This window comes from Odontesthes bonariensis, chromosome 2, assembly GCF_027942865.1.
Source record: "Odontesthes bonariensis isolate fOdoBon6 chromosome 2, fOdoBon6.hap1, whole genome shotgun sequence".
NCBI lineage: Eukaryota > Metazoa > Chordata > Actinopteri > Atheriniformes > Atherinopsidae > Odontesthes > Odontesthes bonariensis.
The window spans coordinates 13,055,989-13,078,174 of NC_134507.1; the positions used below are offsets into that span (position 1 = coordinate 13,055,989).

A 22,186-nucleotide genomic window follows, 5' to 3' on the forward strand; every position below is an offset into this window, starting at 1 on the left:
TGAAGCCACAAGTTTATGGTGTCACAGTGGAACAAAATCTTGACAATGTTGGCTCAGTTTTCTTCTTTTTTTTTTTTTCTGAAGAAAGTTTTAAGCTCTCACAGTATAATGGTGTAAGAAAGACGCTGTAGGTTTAGTAGAAATCCTCTCTCTTCTGCAAATATTGACCTACTTCATTGTTTTCCACAGGTTGTTCCTATTCGTGTGGATTTTCAGGAGTACGTTGAGCAAAGCAACACATGACGTGCAATCCAGTCCTTCTACCCCTTCCGTGAACCTGATGCAGTTCATGCTTTCAGACTGATTGTTCCTAAATTACAAAAAAAAAAGGAGGAAGATGGAAGCATCGTGGTTTTACTTGATTGCCGTTTTTGTGGCTGCTCGCGTCACCCAATGCCAAACCGTTTGCAACAGACAAGCTTCACTTGAATGGCACCTCAAAAAGCACACAATCCAGATGAACTGGACTCTTATAGGAAACATCTGCCGGAGCACGTCCGAGTGCTGGGATTCTCAGGGGGGAGAGCCATCGAGTGAGCACCTTTTCAACTTCCCACAGATATGCCCACTTCACTTGCAACTCGGAGACAAACTTGTGATGTCGGCTGATGAAACGCTCAAGTCCTATGGCGTCAGACTCCTTAATGTGTCAAAAGACAACTTTGAAAGATGTTCCACAAATGGACAGTTAACAGATCAGTTTCTATTCCCTCATCATCTAAATGAAAGCGAGCCAGTTGAGGCCAAGTGGATCCTCCCGGGTCATCGTTACTTCATAGCGCTTCATCAGGGCGACACGCAGCTGTGCAAGCTTGGTCTGAGGCTCAATGTGTCTGTGAAAGCTCAACTGTGCCAGGCCTCTCCTCTGCTTCGACTCTGTTCGGGGAATGGAGTTTGCCAAACGGGTCTCTGGGAAAGTGCGTACCACTGCCGGTGCTACCACCGCTACTCCGGGAGGTTTTGTGAAAAGTTTGATGTCTGTTTGGATAACCCCTGCAAAAACAAAGGAGTCTGCCTAAGCGACGGCTCCACAGATCCAAACGACAGAACGTATAGATGTCTGTGCCCTCCACATTTTACAGGTAAGAGTGTAACTCGTCCCATTTGTTGGCATCACGTAGATTGTTTGGATTGGGCTGTAGGTTGAAAGAAAAAGTTATTGTGAAAAAGTTATTATTTTTTCTAAATCCCTCTTGCACATTGTAACTGCTACAAATCAGACATTTTTTGTTGCCATGTCCTCTTGAGATTTAAGGGGATACACGCCAATTAACAGAATATCAACTTAGCTTGTGATCTATTGCAAGCAGTCTTGTCAAATCTATATTTCTTGGATACATCAAGTTGTTATTCACTGTAGATCCTATCACTGTCATGTCATGCCAACAGAATTAATATGAAAATAGCATTCATTCCAAATGACCTCCTTCTTTATCTCATTGCTGCCAACATGTTCTTTCCTCAGCAGCATTATGCACAACCCCAGCTTAAAAAAAGAATTTGTCGTCATTTCTTCTTACAGAATTTGATAGATTTGATTCTGGATTTGAGAATACTAAATGATGAAGTGTTTGAGGTGTTGATTTGTCCCATTCTTCCTAAACATTTGTCAGGGTAATTGTTTTTTTTTAGAGACTGTTCAGACCTGCAAATACCCCGGGGGTGTTGCTGGACAATAAACTGGAGTGGTCTGCCAACGTAGAATCAGTGTACAGGAGGGGCCAGAGCCGTTTCTTCTTCCTGAGACGGCTCAGGTCCTTCAATGTCTGCAGTGACATGATATGCATGTTTTATCACACTATCATTGAGAGTGCACTGTTCTATGCTGTTGTCTGCTGGGGGAGTTGCACTACAGACAAAAACTGTAGGTCTGGACAAACTGGTGAAAAAGGCTGGTTCTGTTATAGGCAGGGAGCTGGACCCTCTCAGTGCTGTGGTGGAGCAACGGATGAGGAGGAATCATCTGTTCATCACAAAACAATCATTCTGTTTTGGAATCATCATTCTGAGTGGGCTCATCTCACAGGACTGCAGGACTGAGAGGTTCAGGAGGTCCTTTGTCCCCACAGCCATAAGGCTTTTTAACAGTGACTGCTGAGGTTTTTCCCAAATTTATTTATTTATGTATTCATTTATTATTGTTGTTGTTGTTGTTGTTCTAATATACAATCATTGTAAATATATATATCTCTTTTTTTTTTTTTTTTTTTTTAAAGAAAATATTTTGAGCTACTTGACTAATGATGATGAATAAAGTATTTATCTATTGTATTCCTCTGTTCTAAACCCTCTAATTCAGAAATCGGTTATTGAGACCAAACATGAAATATTTTGGGTTCATACCGTCTCCATTAAAATGAAAGTCAAAGTTGATGAAAGGATGTCTGCTTTTTTCTTTTCTTTTTTTTTTTTTTTTTTATATATATCTGTACCCTGACAACTTCTTTTGTCTTGCGGTCCCGGATTGTCTACATCCATCCCTACACGATCTCTTTGGAGTAATCAGCCGGTGTGTTTGTTTGTTTCAGGGGTTAATTGCTCGGAAGTGGTTGGAAAAGCAAACTGTGACCGAATCTGTGAAAAAGGGACATGTGTTCAGATGTCGCCTACATCCTTCGAATGCATCTGCGACACCGGATTCTCTGGTAAGCAGCTCCTTTCAGCTGGTTCTTGGTAGTATCGAGATGAATTGTCTCTCCCAGTGACACTGAAAACCTACTCTCTGAACATAATGTCACAGATTTAAACACAGACAATGGACAATGGAAAGATTGTGCTGCATCAAAGTTCCATGCGCACACAGCCACGTCATTTGCCTCAAAGGAGGCAAAACTACAAAGGTCATAAATCATAAAAATATCAGAATTTCCTCACGGGCTGTAATCCAGATCCCACTTGATGTTGTATTTGTCATCATAATATATGATGCGGCCATCTCAAATCATCTACATCATGTAACAGCCAGTGATGTGCTGTAAAGGTCCAAGGCTGAACTGCTCGCTAACAGAGCGTGACGGAGTTAATAAAACAAAGGTTTACAGCAATCAGTTTAAGTGTAATTTATAATGTGTATATTGTATCAAAGATTTATAAAGTTGGCTGGAAAAAAAATCAAAATCATGGTCCATACATATCAGAATTCATGTTTCATTATTAAAGACCCTCAAACCAAATCTTTGATGACATTCAGTATTGGATTTATTCTTTTTTTAAAAAAAAAACAAAAAAAAAAAACATTTTTTATAAAGAAAACAAACAAAAAAAACTCTACATTACATATTGATTAATACTGGTGTTTTGGTCAGCTTTACTGTAGCCAAGTCATTGTTAATGTATGCTAATAACTTCCTCCTGTAAATCATTAATAAAGGCCAAACCGTTCCTTACGCTGTGATTTAGAGACAGTCAGGATGCTCATGTATGGAAATCTGATGGCACTCATGAAATGTTGAACTTGTATTAAGACCTTACTACTTCAATCATTATTTAGTCTCATCTACCATGGCAAAGTACTATTAGGTTAATGGAGGTCCCCCACAAATGGGCTGCAAGGCCTGAATGCTCCTCAGGCTGCCCTGGATCTCGCTGTCGGATATTCGAAGCAAGCCAGCGATGAACTTTCTAGAATGAATCCTCGATTCACTGTTTTGTTTGCAACTTACTTTGTCTTGGCAGAACTTTTGAAGTGTCATAGCTTTGCAGCGCTTTTGTATTCAGCCTATTAATTTGGAGATGTAGTTTTACAGTTGCTTGCAGGATTCTCTGGCACCCATTCATGCTAAAGCACTTTAGGGCCTTACAGTGCAGAAAGAAAGTCTTTATCCTCTGCCTGGGCCGGAGCTGAGGGGGAGGTTTGAGATGGATGTCATTTTGTTTGTCTGTTTGTTGAATTGGCTTTGAGAGGAGGTGGAGCATGGGTGAAGGAAGAGCCCATTAAATTGTGGAGCGTGTCAAGATTGCTTTCTTTGAAATTGCAAAAACAAAGTAAAAAAGGATGAAAAGTTGGCCTTGGTGGTGAAATTCTCTGTGCAAGCACTCTTTAGTTTTAGATAAAGTTCATGTTAATTAACATAGAGTAAAGGGTAGCGTTGCTGTAGATAAGAACAACTCTTAAAATTTAGGAGAGACGATTGGGATATACTTTTAATGGAGAACGCCATCACTGCCTTAATCACTTTATATGTTGTGAATACCAGATGGATTTTGAACTGAATGCTACATATTTCTTTTCAGAAGGGTAGGGTGAAGGACTTGTTATAGCCTACTAGAACTGTATTACTGCTTAACAAGATGCCACTGAACCAGATGTCTGTCTGAGTGAGCTGATTATCTGCCTTGAAAAAAACAAAGGAAAAACGGTAAAAAAAAAATAAAGCAGCTGTGTAAATACTAAAGTAAAACAGATTTTAAAGGTTCTACGATCAGCAGATTATTTTTGCGAAAGGTAAGGATGTCAAGATTGGTTATATAAAATGGGCATCCTCCAAAGTTTTCTTATTTCCACACAAGGATTGGTCATTGCTTACCACTTTGTGCCAAATGCCATAAGGGAATCATCTGATGGCATTTGACGCAATGCAGAAATTGCTGCAAACTTTGGTCTTTCACCATTAGCCAAACAGGAAACTGGGCAAAGATTCCCAAATGCATTGGCAAAAGCCAACATCTGTAATGGTGGTGTAGTGCTTTAGATACCATTGACATCATTTACCAATGCTGCAGCAGAGTAAATCAGAAATTTGTAAAGACCCATGCTGCCATCAAGGCGATGTCTTTTCCCAGGAGGTCCATCCTCATTTCAGCAGGAAAATGCCAGACGTCAAACTGCATGACTTTCAACTGCACGTCTTTATAGACGCAGCGTGTGTGAACCTTTACTTTCTGTCTCCTATTGAAAATTGTATGGAGCATAGTGAAGGGGATAATCAGACTACGCAGCCAGGGACTACTGAGCAGGTGAAATCTTGCATTCAGGAAGAATGGACAGATTTGGTACCTAAATGATTAAAAGGAAGGCTGATATGTATATATATGACTCAGTCGCAAGCGTAACGGTCACTCAGCTTTTTTTAGCATCTTTGCTGGCATTAAAATATAGATCTGCTAATATTTTCTTGATATTATGAAGTTGGTCTGCGGAGATACTGAAATTAATTTCCTCTGTACTTTTGTTTGTTAATTAAGGGTTCAAATGAATGAACAAACTTTTAAGTTTGTTGCATTTGAGCAAACTTTCCAACTTTGGTTATCTGATTTTACATCTTTTTTTTTTTTTTTTCCCCCCAACAAAATTTAAGGGAATGCATCTATGGTCCTAAAGGTGGTTAGAGGTTTGTATATTTTAAAAAGGAAAGAAAATTAAAAAAAATCTTATTGATATAGCATAGATTTATATCAAATCTGTGAGTTATATGCTACCTTTGCTATGGCAGCTTTCATCTGATTTTTGTTTTAATTGCTGCTGCTGTCTCAAGTAGGCAGCCTCCACTGGAGGCATTCACATGGTCACGGTGTCCCGCTGTCCCATCAGCTTCTTGGGAGTTCTGCGGAGCTCGTGTTTCCTTCACCTCCCTGCTGCAGTTGGCTCATTAATCAACTGGAAGTTAGTGGCTGCTCCAGTGCTGGCTGCCCTCATAGGCCAAAGCCTATGTGCACAGAATAATGAGTCAAACTCGTGGGATGTTTCAAATGAGATTTTCTTTTGATTCGACTCTCTTCCGCACTACCTCTAGAGTATTTGTTGCAGGGTATTATGAGCTTTAAAGGGCCATTTCTATTTGTTCTAAGTTTTTAATTGATTTTACAGTCTTGTTAGGTGTAAAATCCAATCTAGAAAGTATCATTTGACTTGCATATCATTACTTTTTTACTAACCAATAAATTAGACATTAAAGGAGCTGTTTCTGTATGCGTGTTAGATGGCCATAGTTTGTAAAACTAGCATTTGTCCTCTCATATTTAATGAGAGGACAAATGCTTGGCAATGATTTTTTTTTTTTTTGTGCCTCTTCACTTGAGTGCACAGAGTGCCGTTACGGCTGTTGTGGCGTAAGTGAATGTCACAAATAGAAATATTTGAAATGCTGCAGTTTTTAGTGAACCAGTTCTGAAAACTTGTAGAAATAAGTTTAGGCTAAAGCAAACCCTTGAATTTGCAAACAGTAAGATTGATGCCCACAGAGGAGGCCTGTGAGGAGCCTCTGGGACATGAGCACTTGTATCAGCAGGGGGATTAAAGAAAGTATGCAAAGAAAGAGTCACTGGAAAGATAAATGTGTAGGCACCATCTGAAGAACACAAAAAAAAATGAAAACCCCTCAAGGGAATAACATCAAATTTTATTCACCTTGAACCTTCACTGAATTCAGTCTAATTTTATCCTTTGCTCACAGTGTCACTGCAGCGTTACCCTGCCTCTGGTTAAGCTGGCGCTGGTGAAAGTGTGGTTCTACAATAGCTATGGGAGTAAAAAAAAAAAAACTGGTTACAGCTTAGTTGAAAATTGCTTTATCAGAAATGCTTATGGTGTGAAACTAGCTGCAGCACTGAGTACTACCTTTACAGATCAGTGGAAATCACCCATGAAAATCAATTTCTACATCTTTATGACTTTCATTTTATTACTGTGCTCCATACAGAGGTGTTGGCTTATTTATTTATTTCTTAGTTGATGTGCATACTTGTTAAAGAAAAAAAAAAAAATGTACTTGAGCCGTTTGGGTAAGCCCAGTACAGCCATTTTTCGCCTGCAGTCATCTCGACACTCTACTGTAGGCACAACAACACTGAAAAACACAACAGCAGCACAACTCCCAACTATCGTGCATTGTTTGGCACTTTGTCATCAGATGGGACTTCTGCACAAATCAAGTGGAAACAGATGAAGGGAAATGAGTAACGAGCAACACTGTCTTGTAATACCTCCCACTTTAGGACAGTCTTGTATTGAGCATTTCCTGAGGCAATTAAAACTGTTTTTAAAACATTAAAAACACAATCAAAAGGACATTATTGAAATTTTTAATTCTAAACAGATAGAATACAATCTCCCATTTCTCTGTATATTATTAAATGGTTACAGCAGAGTTTCAGTTGAACAACAAGGCGCTGTTTTGCTGTTGACTGCAACTGCTTTGTATTTGATGTCTCACATTTGCATACCTACCCTATGAAGCTGGCTACTAGTGACTTAGTTCAGGCAAAGAATGTTTTAACACCTGTATGGAAATGTGTTCTGGCTCCAGCATACAGAACTCCTGTATCTCAGACAGCTGCACTGTGTTTACCAGTCACAAAGAAAACTGTTTCCCATTCACAGAATTTATTGTTACTTAGATTGTAAGTGTGCTACAGTAACATTCCAACGGCAGACATTTCTGATCATTGTGCTCATGTACATACCATCCATAGATCATACCACAGATATGGCAGGGGCACACAATCCTATGTGCAAGCAGCGCCAAGTGTAATACGCACCCACAGCATGAAACATTGTGATGGAGCTGTTTTTCCCTCAGAAGGACAACACAGAGAATATGCAGCCAAGGCACACGCTGTCCTCATTACATTTGCAATATTTTACCGCAAGTTTGGTATAGTTTGAAGTGAATATGAAAAAAAATAATTGGGTTTTGTCAACTTATTATTAGTTGGTTATTTCTATATCTGGATAACATCTTGGTGGTTTTAATTATTTTCCATAAGGTTTATTGGCTCATGTACTAGGGGTTTCTTAAATAAACAATCATGGGCTTGGAAAAATGGCGAAAAATGACGAATGAAATGGTGAATATGCATTTTGTCTAAAAATAGAAATAGAAAAATACTTTATTCATCCCCCGTGGGGGCAATAATAATACAAAAAAAAAAAGTGACTGGAAGAATACAACCTGAATTCCAAAAGAAGTTGGGATGCTAATATTTAATTCATACCGCCCATACCCCAGTCATGTTTACCACTGTGTAGCATCTCTTCTATGGCGCCTTTCCGGATGTACAGGTTCTTAGTTCAGGGGGCACTAATGCAACCCTACACCATCAGAGATGCAAACTTTTCAACGTAGTGCTGATAACAAACCAGATGGTCCCTCTCTTCTTAAATTCAGAAGATGCAGCGTCCAAGAGTACGAAAAAAGAATTTAGATTCAACTCTTGGTCCTTTTAAAGGCTGTTCATTTATTGCTTTTTCTATGCATGCCTCCATGCCGTGTGGGTGGCATGGCGGATTGTGTTCATAGACAATGATTTCTCTAAAATGTTCCTGAACCCGTGCAGTGATTTCAATGGCAGAATCATGCCTGCTTCTGTTGCAGTGCTGCCCGACGGCCCGAAGATCAAGGGCATCCAATATTGATTTTCGGACTCATCGCTTGTGCACGGAGACGTCTCCAAAGTCTTTGAATCTTATGATATTATGCACAGCAGCTGATGAGACATATTTAGGGACATTATTCTGAAATTGCTCCACAATTTGTAGACGACAACCGCTGCCCATTTTTACAACTGAGAGACGTTTGCTACATGTTACTCCAGTTGTTGTTGTTTTTTTTTTTGTTTTTTTTAAATGCCTCTCTTCTTAACTTTTTTTTTTAAGACCTGATGCTGCCATCATATACAGGATAAGTTAATATAATTCATGAAATGGTAAATTGTCTCACTCTCCCTTGCAAAGCTTAACAAGAGGTTGGGTGATGCCTACAGTACGCTCTGTTGTGAATTAAATGTTTTTTGTTTTTTTTTATAATTGCAGATCATTTAATCCTGTTTATATTTCCATTTTACACGGCATCCCAACTTTTTGGAATTCGGGTTTTTTCTAACACCAGTATAATGTCATGAAATGGCTCCGAACGCATGCCTTTATCACGTGCAACTGATAAAACGGTCACCCCATCCTTTATGAATTATAAGTCGGGTCAGTAATATTATTTCAGGCACGCCGCATTTCTGCTTTGCAGCTATTTACCGTGGATGTTCGCCACCTGAGATTTTACAGTGAGTAGAGTGTGTGAGCATGTCCTAGACAAAGAATGCCGGTCGACAGGCTTTTGCACATTATGCTTTTCAATGCATCCGCTGCCTGAATGAAAGCACTGTAATCTTCTGTTGTCGCTTTTGCAGGCCCTCCCTGTGAGAAGAAAGCCCCCTGTGACCCAAATCCATGCAGAAATGGTGGCGTGTGTGCAGAGAGCCCCGAAGGATTCGTCTGCCATTGTCCAGAGAGATTTGGGGGCCTCTACTGCGACTCTCCAGATAACTTTGACTGCATGTCATACTCGTGTCAAGAGGAACAAATTTGCACTGCAGGGGAGCATGTGAGGACTTCATTTCCCTTATTTGTTTTATCTCAGTGGGACATAAACAAGAAATGGCACATGAAAATTAATAGTGTCTTGAAACGAGATCAAATGGCTTCATTCTGAAGGCAATTAATATTTCCTGCAGAAGATGAGCTGAGGGAAGAAGTGCCTGCTTCGTCTAGCATTTTGATTGAATGACCCTGTGCATATTTAAGTGCCAGCTTAAAATGGCTCTCATCAATACCTTTTTGTAATTGAATGCCTGCTGCAATTTCCAACTTTCACTGGAAACGTTATCGTGGCCATACATTTTGCAGAGGCATTGCTGTTTTCGAATGCTCAGGAGGATGCTCAGGGGAAAATACAGTAGTGCTCTAATTGTCCTTCTGCATAACCTTTGTTTTGTTCATTACACATTGTGAAGTGCGCTGTGTGATTTCACAACCCACCTAAGAATACCAGAATAGAGCAGACTAAAAGGGACATTTATCAAAATAAGGCCCGTTGTAGCCGCTGCTTAACATAGAAATATTTCTGCAGGCTTTATTGGCTTGAATTACGGGAACATTAACATTTATTAACTTCTCATAATATACTGAACTCGGAAGTAGACGTGTATTTAGTTTCCTATTCCAGTTAGATTTGTTCTAAAAAGGACTGTTATATGTAAATGAAAAACAATTTAAGCATTCGCAAATGCTTTAATCCCTTTTGTATATTTAACTGAAAACATTATGAAGACGAGATAGAAGATGTTAAAATTGGATCATTTTATTTATTCATTCATCTATTGTTATTATATATTTTTAGATGGATGGTGCAAGCAACTTGTTTTAAAAGAAAAAGAAAAAAAAAGTTGGGAGTCACCTGAGTAACGGTGTCTTCTTAAAGGACACTTGATTGCTGAAGAGCCATGCTATTGGATCACTGTCAATGGTTTTCAGGAGTGTTTCTAAGTCCATGCAGTGGTTATCGTAATAGAATCGTGTCTGCTCTTAATGCGGTGCTGCCTGGCAGCTCAGAGATCATGGCCAGGATTATGTTATGAACTGCAGGTGATGGAATCTCCTAATTTCTTTACAATTTAACCTTGAAATTAGATTGACATTTGGAAACTGTTGAATTTTCATGCCTGTACAGTCTGTCAGATGTCTGTCACCTGTTGACATTGAGATATTCCAGAAGAAACATTTGAAACATGTTTTGTTTTTTTTCCCTCAAACATCAAACAACTTTCCCAATTGCACATTGCTTCTGTCCCAACTCTTAAACTCGCGTTGCTGACATCAAAGTAAAAATGAGCAAATTTCATGAAAGAAATCAATGGAGCAACTTTCTTTAAACTGTTGATTGAACTGTTTTTGGTTATATAGGGCTTTAAATGATGTTTCCATTTAACAAACCGTGCCACCGTTTTGTAAATAGGTTGTAGAGACTGATCAAAGCAGAATTCGTAATGACATTATCTTTTATTGATAATGCTCACTTGTTTAGTGGTTTAATGTACCTCCTGTGTATTCCAACCTTTTTTTTTTTCCCAAGCTGACAACTGACCTAGTTTGTTTTACTTCTATATGCAGGGCTTCGATTGTGTTTGTGCAGATGGTTCTGTGGTCCCAGAATGCAGAAGGCAGCACGGCATGTGCAACCCATCACCTTGTCTGAACAATGCCACCTGTGTGTCCAAGGGAAAGGATTACTTCTGCAGGTGAAACATTGAGTGCTACCTAATGGGGCCCACATTGTTGACCCAGTTCACGCTTGCATCAACATGCATCGAGAGTGACCTGAACACAAGTGGATGTTTAAGTACAAGCGTGAATGCACCAAAGATGCGTTTGTGGATGCAAAGCAATTTATTGTGAAGTACTGTTCAACAAGGCAATTCAGTGCATTGAGTTGTGCAAGTGGCTCAGACCACTTTCAGAGGCGGGTCGGTGCCAAATATGGCCTCAGAGTTTTAGCAGTGTGTACGTCAATATGAACTGGGCTGTATGGAAGGTTCACCCACTTGATTATCCTTCACTGCATGATCGGAAATACAGTACATACTTATTTAGTCACTTGGAACATGCCTAAACATAGGCTTGCTCTGTTTCTGTCACCTGGTGGTAATACCAATGTATTTATTTATTTTCTTAGATTTGATCACAAGTAGTTAGGTCAGATGCTTGTGGAAACGCATTCTAATGCTTGGTGCCAAATGATTTTAGCTTCTTCTGAGCATGCCTTGCACTGACGGTTAAAAGATTGCTATCTACTACGTCTACTATTACAATTTCTGCATCTTCTTTTCTTTTTCTTTATTGATTTCTCTTGATGTAGTTTGGATATTTTTCTCCTCGGATGCGATCCGTTAGCTTTTGATATTCAGTACTCAGAGACTGGGGGAGGAAATATGTAAATCCTGTGGTTTAAGACAATTTTCAAAATGAATGAATTTGATTAAAAGAAAAAAAAGTTTGAGAAGACATGTCACAGGAAAAAAAATGCCATCAGCACTATGGCTTAGCAGTTCAGCTTTGAATTTGCAGAGCACGGTCCTTAACAGAAATGAGAGTCAGACGATCCAAATGCTCCAGACTATTTGAAGACAGTTTGGAGGAACCAGCACCAGCCGATCCTTAATATTTGCTGGATGGGGCTCTTTCAGGTCTTGGGACAAGCCAACACAAGCTTGGTGGAGAAGCAAGTAGAAGTGTTTCCCTCTTTTTATTAAAATGGCGGACACGACACCTTCAGTTTTTGGCTGTAATGGCATTAAATCTGCAGGCCTTTATTTTCTCATCAAAATATGTCAAATTACAGCACAAGTGGATTTTGTTTATTTGGAGATGTTGTAGTGTCCGAGGGAGTGACGGTTCTCATCCCTTTCCCTGCTTTCCAATTTGACACAAAACAATAGCAGGGGTTGGCACCAAACTTATTGCAAAGACTAAGACCATTCCAGACATTTTATCTGGGAGCGAAACAACATTTATTTTTATTCTTTTAACGTCGAAAAGACAGTGCTGCCAGCAGTCCTGCCAGCAGTCTGGCAGTGTAATTTCAGGTTATGTCTGCGCTTTTCCTTGGTAAACACTCTTGTATCTGTGGTGCGTGGTTTAGAAAGTTTATGGGAAAGCAGGCTTTTCCCAAGGGAGGTGTCTGCACACTGTGTCAGCTGCCTCTCAAGTGATGAGTCCTGGGCAGGCCTGTGTGGATATACCGACATGTCAAGCGGGTGCTGCATCTTATTTGAAAGCCCCATGACTTTGGCATGGTGAGAATTAGCAGCCCGATCATTATTTTAATGCTGTTTGTTCAGTACAATAAGAGCATGGCAGATCAGTTTTGCAGAGTCAGAGTAGACTTTGAGGGAGTGCTGAAAGGCAAAGACGAGTGTAGCTCATTAGCATAGTAATAGATCCCTCCTCACTGGACGAGGAGGAAGCTGGAGAGTCGTGTTCTATGCAGTGTCGTGGCCACATAGGCCGTGAGAGGTTTGTTTGTGACAAAAACTAAATGATGCAATTTTCAGGGAAACAGATGAGTTGTTAAGGGGTTCAGGAACTGCTTTAAGAGTGTTATATGAGCATCAGTGGTGCAATGCTCACTTTAGTTTTCTTTATGTTGAACAACTATTGTGTCATATTTATTTTGATGATTTAAAAAAAAAAATATATATATATATATATATATATATATATATATATATATAGAAATGCTATTGAAAAGATTAATATTTTTCGCATCATTAATGAAAAACACAGTGATTTATTTAACACAGGAACTGTATGTTATTTGAATTGCTCTCATACTGTTATCTCATTTTTATTTATTTTTTTCACTGTTTGCTTTTGAGTGATGTTACAATAAAAATAACCGTGGAACTCGCACACAGTTTCAAAGGAGGTGCGAGGCGCGTTTTTAAAGATTCATGTCTTCAGAAACGGATGAAACGTGGTCAGGCTGGGGAACTTTGGGAGTTTTAAGAGAACTTGCATTTTGTTCTCTGCAGCAGATTTGTTGACGATGCAAGAACAGAACAACACCGGCCTTCACATTTACTTTGGCCAGATACTGTTTATTTAAAACAAACAAAAAAGACCTTTCAGCTCAATACTATCAGCCATCTCATATATATCTATATTTTTTTTATCCTGTTTTGAATCTGAAATAGTTAAAGGCAAACAGATGAGCTACGTTTTTTTTGCTCAGGTGCCTCTCAGAGGAACAGGATTCTGCTAGATTACAGTATTCTTTTGATGCCCTCGAGATGCTTCTAAAACCGAAGTGAGTGCCGTTATTTTCCCATTTCCATCACCCATGTGAGACACTTCGTAAAATCCCAAGATGAAATGGTGTTCCTGTAAGTCACCAGTGGGCTTTACATGAAAATGTTTTCTCCTCATTCTTAGTAGGCTCCAGTTTTCAGGGCTCTGAGTCTGCGTTATATCTGCTGACTGTCAAAGCATCTTCTTCCTCACTGTTGTCATATATTGCGGTTCATTTGTAAGAAATCTCGTTATAACTCCCACTGCACTAAAAGGCTGAAAAAGAGTCGAACATACAATATGAAAACTGAGAGTAATTTATGGCGGATGCCCTGCATTTGTCATATTAGGCCGGTGAAATCCGCAGCTGTAGGAAAGGGTAATCTGTGATTTCTAATGGACCTTAATGTGTCCTGATATGCTGAGTCCACCCATTTGACAATCCAGGTCAAACAAATTGGAAGAAAAATGTGCACGCATTATTTCAGCCAGGTCCGTGTCACAATAAGACCATGTGGAAAGAACAATATTACAGCCTCACGTCTCCTGTAAAATGAAACAATGCAGCGCTGCTCGTTACTGCGTAGGGTTCGGATGAATTGATTTTGATGACACTGACCTCCTCTCAACAGATGTCTGAGTGGCTTTTCTGGGAAGAACTGTGAAGAAATAATTGACTCCTGCAGGCTGCTCAATATCAACTGCCTAAATGAGGGATTGTGCTTGAGTGTAATTGGCGGATATCAGGTAGGTAATTCAATGTTTCAGTCATAATGAAATACTCTGAAGCCTGCAAAATATGATTCATGCTGCATCTTAATGAGGGTTACGGTAATGAGCACAGTGTAGCTCATCCTTAGACAGAGCAGTGCGTACAGTGGAGATGTTGTTTTAGTAAGAGAAAAAGTAATTATATGTTTTCTTTTTCTTTTTTTTTTCCGAATAAGACCATAATGGGTCATGAATCAGACAAATGTATATGTAATGTGTCAGACCTTGCGTTTGTCGTTGATAATCTATATGCCTCTTTTTATTGCGATTATGCGGTGATCAGTTATTAAATGGGTTTAATGAAGAATGCGGCTGATGCTTTCACAATCATTTCTCTTTTACAGCATTAGACTTTTGAGATCAAATGGATCAAATCAGTCTATTCAACACATTCGGCTTTTTTTGAAAAGCCTTCCTTTGGTTTTTAATATTCTTTTCATAAGAAAGTCTGTCTTCAGTTCAAGCCAAAAAGACACGGAGAATATCTTGCATCGCTGATGGAAGTGTCTACAGACAGCAGTAGTCCAATTCCAACCCATTAATCACAGAGAATATGTGGAGACTTTGCTCAGATAGTCAGGTTCTGGTCTAATTTCCCTCTGTGTTGCTCAGCTCTCTCAAACGTCTGCATTTTATCTTTCCAACACCTGAGACTACCCCTAATGCCCCATGGCTCCTAATTATTCTCCATCAGTCTTCATCCATTAGGCCGCTGAGAATGCTTCTGATCTAAAGTCTACTTTTAGATGCTTTCTGTTGGGGTCAGGCATAATCAAAAACTGCATCTCACTGCAAAAATGGGCAACTTCGTCTCGTCGACTTTTGTTTTCATTTACATTTTTGTTTGGTTTATTTTTACACTTGTTTTTGCTTTGACTATCAAAACCTGTTTTCATGGTTACTTCCATCTTAATTCCCTCAGGCTGTGCCATGCAGTATAGAACTAAAAACTCACTGTTGGTAGGAAAATGAAGTACTCCTTTTAGTGTGTGCTTTTAGCGTTGCACTTTGGATTTTGGTTCAATGCTCTCTTGTTTCGCTTCATTTGGGGAGACATTAGTACGTAGAAAAATCCCTCTTTCCTGACGTAAAATGACCACCGGATTTATTTAACATGATTTTTTTGTAGCAATTTGACTGCCACATAAAGTCTCTTCCTCCTTCATAGTGAGGCAGTGGAAGATATCTCCAGGAGATGAGCGGATTAAACATTCGTGTGCATGGGCAGTATACATGAAAATAAATGTAAAACCTTCTGTAATGTCAGTAAATTGACCCTTTACATTTGAGGGCAGTATCGATGGATTTTTTTTTTTTTTTTTTTTTTGTTAAAGTTGAAAAGGTCCAACGAATTTTGAATTGAAAGTCAACAACTTCAAACCTTCAAAGTCAGTGTTTGATTTGAATTCTAGTGTTCTGACATAAAGGAGAAAATATTTTGCTTTACTGCATTGCTGGTCTGACACATAATGGATTTTACCCTACAGTATGGATGTTGTATTGTTGCCACTGATCCCATGAATAATGTACTATATTCCTGCAGTGCGTCTGTGCTCCAGGGTGGATCGGAGAGTTTTGCCAATATGTAGGTGACGCCTGCGTGATGCAACCAGGCTGCTGTTTGAATGGGGCCACATGCATCACAACGAGTCAGCCGTCATCTCCCCCTCAGTACATCTGTAAATGTCCCCTCGGCTTCTCAGGTGAGATACATTTGCATTATTACCACTTTTGCACCTTTCAGTCTGTTTGAGCATCTGTACGTTGGTCATTTATGCCTTGATGTATATGAACGCTTGTGGAAAAGCTGCTTTTCACAATATTTAACCTTTTTTTTTTTTTTTCTCTTGTTGCGTCAGCACCACCAATTCTGAAAGCCATCCATCAATTACATGTTTTTCTGCTTTGGCTTTTGTTGGTGTTTTGAGGCAGATGGTGGGTAAATGACATAAAAGGCACTGATATGTGATAAGGCACTCATTTCCACCACAACAAGTGCTTTAATCTGTGATGACAGGGTTTTTCAGTTGGCTGGTAGGTGTCCACTAAAACCTTATCTCATACACACATCAAAGTTTTAATAAAGAAATGTTTTACGTATCGGCAATCCGACGTCTCCCTCTGGATAACGAACTGTAGAACATTATTGTGGACGTGCAAGCAGCTCTTTGACAGGTGCTGCTGCTCGCTCATCTCTGCCACTCACTGCACAGAGTCGATGCAGCGTCGGTGGCAGAAGAGCAAGGTCTCCGGTTTCAGAGGCTGTGCTGTCAACTGTCAAAAGATTGCTCGTCTCGTTGCCTGGCAAATGTTGGAAACCAGCTGCAGAATGGATTTGGAAAGTTGCTAAATCTGGAAATAAAGTTGATAAGTTGGCAAAAGTAAGGGGAAAATTATAGTGGTGTGCTGTTTTTTTTTTTTTTTTTTTTTTTGATTAATTACTTCTGAGCAGTCTCATTTTTTTTTTTTTATTTCAATGACTGGTCACCTGTATTAAGAAATAAAAAAATTTGCTTGTGCAGTGGATTCACACTACCGGTGCAACACCGATGTTCATCAGTTGAGATAACTCGGTGCTAAAGAAAACAGCAATCTGATGCAGAAGTTAAACAATACAGCATTCATTTACATCGTTACGAGTTTTTGAGGTTTATTCTCTATTTACTTTTAACATTTGACTCTCTTTACAGAGGATAGCATTACTAGCTGATCATACATTTGTCCCAAATGGAATTGGTCCACTTCATTTCTCTAAATCAGCAGCCGCTACCTGCGTAATACATGTGTGTTTCACCTTGAAAGATGAGATGAACCTGCCGTATATTAGTTTTTCAAGTAGAGTCCACATTTGGCTTCAGGGAGAGACGGAAAAGGATGCGCTGCCTGCTTATAGGTCAGCAGGGCAACATAGTAAGGATTGTGGTATTCTCAAGTCATAAGGTAAAGCTTCCACATTTCTATGCAACTGTTCTCATTGATTTTTCCAAAAATCGAATCATGGTCTTCTGCTGTCTCAAGGATGTCTCTTCCATAACTGACCTCTAATCCGTCCAAAAGAGTGGCCCAATAAGAACACAAACTCTCTACAGTCCTCTTTACATTTCTCATTTGTAATGGTATTTGCTGTTGATTCAGGCTCATTACTCTATCTTGCATAGCCTTGAGGCAAAACATTTTTTTTTTTTTTTTTAAATCCAAGCGGAGAAACACGGACACCAGCATCTACTACTTCAAAGATCGGTAAAGTAATAGTGAAGTGTCTAAGAGTTAGATGTCTGTGGGAAATAAGAAGCCAACCATATACTGTAAGCACAGGCCTGCTCTGTTTACAAAAATATATATATTTTTTTCTCTTAACCCTGAATCTTTTTTACTAGTGGCCTTGCTTGCTTGACATTTCTAAGGCCTGCAGCTGATTGCATTTTAATCCAAGTCCTCTGGCAAACTGCTTCCTAATTAGCTGCCAGCTCTGAACATGACCAAAAGTTGTTAAGCTGTCGGTGATGGTGGTTTAAAAAAAAAAAAAAAAATGATAATAATTCATAGCAAGAGATTACAGAAAATAAAGTCATTATTTTTCATTCACCATATTAAAAAGATGGAAAAAAAATCCCAGAAACTGACAATATCAGCGATGTTATTCGTGTTTGTGTAACATTGCCTCACAGGCTCGGTGACTTTAATGATGACAGACTGAATGTTTTTGGTAGAAAAAAACAGTGTTTGTCTTTTTTTTTTTTTTTTTTTTTTTTTCTTCTCTCACCCTGTCGAGACAGACTGTGACCCACCCGGAGTTTAGTTCTGTTTTTTCCCCTTTTCCACACTTTTGCCTCATGCTCCTCAGATTGGGGATTTTTGTTGATTGTTTTTCAATTATATTGAAGTGTATTGACCTTATTTTCTAAGCCTGATAGGAGAGTCGTCCTATTCGCACCATTCACAGCTGCGACTGTGCTACGTCAGAGAGCTCTTCTCTTTTTCATTCCGTTTTCTACACAACATGCTGTAATATGATAAGCAAAAATCCCTTTTATACTGCATGTTGACATCCCATCACAACATCACAATTACGGCATTAGTAACAACATTGATTTAGACAGTGATTATTGCTGAACATGAAAATAATGTCAGGTGGTCACAACAAAGCATTGCCGTTGTTTTATTACTTAAACAGTCTTGTGTGTGATTGTCTTTTTATTTATTTTTTTTCCCCATCCATTGCACTCAGATTTTGGTCAGTAGTGTACTTCACAATCTAGCTTTAAGTCCCTGACACAGTCTGCTGTCAATCACATAAGCTCTTACATGGCACAACATGAACAAGTTTTTTTTTTTTTTTTTTTTTTTTTTTTTCTTCCCCCTAGTTCAAAGCTGAACACTTCAGTAATGGAAAATTGTCTCTTACACTATGGCACTTCTCAGTGACTGATAGAATTCATCATTTTTTGGCATCTTGGGATTTCTGCTTTGGAATTTCAAGCCATGCAGCATTGAAGGGCCAATTTAATTTCAAGCTTTGGCCAGAAACCTCACTGTACTCCATCACAGATCATAACTCAGGATGCATTACTGAACCGATGCCAGTCAGGTTTTCCTTTGGCAATGTTTTATTTGTCACAGAACAACTGCTGATGCCGTTAAGTTTGGCTTGTTCGTACTTGTTCTGTTTTAATTGTGTGCATAAAAAGATATTCACGAGCATTTGTAAATTGATAACTGTGACAACCTGTATTTCTTCATGTGAAATGAGCAACATCCTAACAACCACAAGCTTGTCTGGGAAAAACAATGGTAAATGGTCCATTGACAGCATTTATAAAGTACTTTTCTTGTCTCGTTGACCACTCGAAGCCCTTTAAAATGCAAGCCACATTCACACGATTATTTTTTATTCATGTTCATACAGTGCTTTTTTGTCACATACGGATACATCTCGGGCAGTTAGATGAAAATCATCTTTTCTGTGGACCTTTTTACATTTGGACTTGAGGAGCTATAGATTGGACTATCGGCCCTCTGATTAATGGACAGCCCGTTCCAGCTGCTCAGCCACAGCTGCTCTTGTAGATTTTCAGAACCAAAGTCTTACAGACATAGAAGTGCAAAATGTTCTAACATTCAATAGAAGAACCTCTGATGCACATAGACCTATATATATATTTCTGTTAGTTTGCTTCCAAAAAATAGCTTTATTTCACATCACGTTTTCATTAAAAAAAAAAAAGCTCAATTGTCTAAAATAAATTTAATGGCCATAAATAATTGTAGGCGTTCCTAAGATTCTTAATAGGACAAATGTATATGCTTTGCAGCTGCACAGAGTGGCGTATTTTGTATGTAATTACCTGTACCAAACTACAGTGCAGGTGATATCAATCATAGTGTTTATGCTGTAGCATGAAGCTGCTTCTGTCAAGAGGGGGCTTTCAGTATATGTCTTTGCTGCTTCGTTATTGATGATGAGACATTTTGAATTAATAACCGGCATGAGATGACACCCACCCCCGACCACAGCAGTGGAACCAGCAGCTGCTCAGGGAACTGAGCTTCCTACCAAGCAACCTGCATACCCCGTCTCATCTGGTCGCTCACAACTCCTCATTAAGTGTCCATTTTCTTAACAAGCAATGTAGCCTGTCCAATTACGGTTGTATGTTTTTTTTTTGTTTTTTTTTTTAAATTCATATTGTACGTCTTTCCATATCTTTTTTTTTTTTTTGGCACCTTTCAAATCCTACACTGTTTAAATAGAAGGTTTGTAGTGGTAATTATTGTCCTTTAAGGAACAGCAGCCACTTAGCTTTGAAAAAAGAATGGATAATGAGAAAACAGCTCACTCTGTAGATTCTTTATGAATACATCTGCCCCCACCATGTGTTGGTTGGTTTGTTTGTTTCTATTTAGACGTAAAGGGCAGAAGCTAGTAAATGGCTCTTGCTTTCAGTCCACATGTCAAGCAGTGCCTGATGATGGTTGGATGTATGAAGACACATTTCCCTATTATGCAAACATCATCAATCGTTCAATTGAAGTCCCACCAATGCATAAATTGTTTTGTTACTCAATATGCTAGTTAAAATATGTTCTTCCCTTCAAACAAAGAAGTGGCTTTTCTCAGAGTTCTTTGTGAGGGGGTGAGCAAAAAGAGTTCTGTTATGTGAAGATAGTGATGAAATATAGATGCTGCCGTCTGCATAATTTTTTAATTTTTTAAAAAATTTTTAACCTCTTTTCTCAGGAAGAATGTGCGAGACTGAGATCAACAAGTGCGACTCAAGCCCCTGTCAGCATAATGGCACATGCTCTGACTTGCTTGGAGACTACAACTGCCAGTGCCCTGCAGGTATGTTGGGCTATGTCCAAAACAAGAGCTTTGTAATAACGTTTAAGTGATATTAGCTGTGGCAGCAGGTGGGATTGTAGACCTTTTCAATGTGTCTGCAGTGAATGTGGCCTAAGATCCTCAGCCAGAGCCCCTCCGGCCATTTCACTATATACTGACAACCAAAGTTGATTAGCTTTCGCTAGCAGATTCCACGTGCTGTGACACATTCTGCCCGAGGAAGTTAAACAGGAGTCTGCTTGATTTAATTTACATTATTTCTTTTCATTTTTTTCTCCCACCTATTTCCTGCCCATTGAAATATGTTTTATATACCTGTGTTGTTTTGTGTCGAACACGGTTAAACCTGTGTGGAATTATGTATTACTTATCGCCTCAAGTTTTTAATAAAGCACTCAAATGTTTTCAGTTCTTAAAAAGCGCCATTTTCAAGAGCCATCTTCACAGCATGCAGCTGATTATTCTCCGTGCTCCATTGCGCATTACAGAAGAAACAAGTCCCATCCAGACCCTTCGTGGCATTATTCATACTATCGGTTTACAGTCTTGGCTTGTGACTGACAGCCGATAAACAACATCGGCCTCATTGCCAGGCCTTGAAAATGCAACGAAATGGTCCAGGTATTGTGTTATAAAATTTCTATTAAGGCAATTTTCCTCTAATTGCTTCTTGCACCTCCCCGGCTGAGTCTGAATTTACATTCACTGAATGTGAACTGATGGATGATGTGCACGTGCTTTCAGTTGTTGGCACGGCCCAGTTTGTGTGTCTGGCAATTGCTCTTACCCACCTAACTGGAACATTTTACTGCACATGGAGACCAAAGGCGTAGAGCATCTTTGGGTCCAGGTGTTGCTTTTCTCAACAGAATTTGCCCTTTTTATTTTTAGCTTCTCTTCTCTGCTAAAGTTTTCAACTCTACACGGGATTGTAACATTGAAGATAATGCAACTCTGTTTGTTCTCTTTTGTTTAATTAAACCTTAAAGCACAACGCTCATGCTCCGGTCACAGTTTGTTCATCTTATCATTTGATGAGGCAGGGCACATCGGAGTCTGTATTAAAGGTGACATTCAAGGGTGGCATTGTATTTTCATCAACTGATGAGCTGTGTCAGCCCTTGAAGTATCTAAAGCATGGGGAATGTTTGAAAGACTGTGAATGATGGATTAAATGTTATTCATCTGTCCATTTTCTGCACTACTTATTTTGTTCAGGGTTGTCAAGAGCTGAGGACTCTTCAGTTCACTTTACTATAATAACCACAAGCAAACTGATAGAATTTGATTTTGTTACAGATGTGGCACCGTTCAGTGAGTACGTCAGCACATGCCGACAGGTCCGGGTACTAAAGTATAATCCGTTTTTCTGTCAAAACGAAAAAACGAAAAACGGAAGTAGCTGTCCTTTTTCCTTTTTTCGTTTTAAACCAAAAACGAAAAAACGGCAAAAAAACGGATTTTGTTGATTTCATAAAAAAACGAAAAACGAAAAAAACAAAATCAAATTACGACCC

General features: G+C 39.1%; 1 protein-coding gene across 1 annotated transcript in view; it reads left to right on the forward strand.

Annotated features, from left to right (window-relative positions):
• Nucleotides 1-217: 217 nt before the first annotated feature.
• The window catches only part of eys (eyes shut homolog), a 178,648-nt gene continuing 156,679 nt past the window's right edge, over nt 218-22,186 (forward strand). The window contains exons 1-7 of the mRNA XM_075477841.1: nt 218-1,082; nt 2,529-2,645; nt 9,121-9,314; nt 10,880-11,007; nt 14,188-14,302; nt 15,870-16,029; nt 20,565-20,669. Coding sequence (XP_075333956.1) covers nt 338-1,082; nt 2,529-2,645; nt 9,121-9,314; nt 10,880-11,007; nt 14,188-14,302; nt 15,870-16,029; nt 20,565-20,669 — 1,564 coding nt within the window. The 5' untranslated portion in view covers nt 218-337. The remainder of the gene's footprint in view (nt 1,083-2,528; nt 2,646-9,120; nt 9,315-10,879; nt 11,008-14,187; nt 14,303-15,869; nt 16,030-20,564; nt 20,670-22,186) is intronic.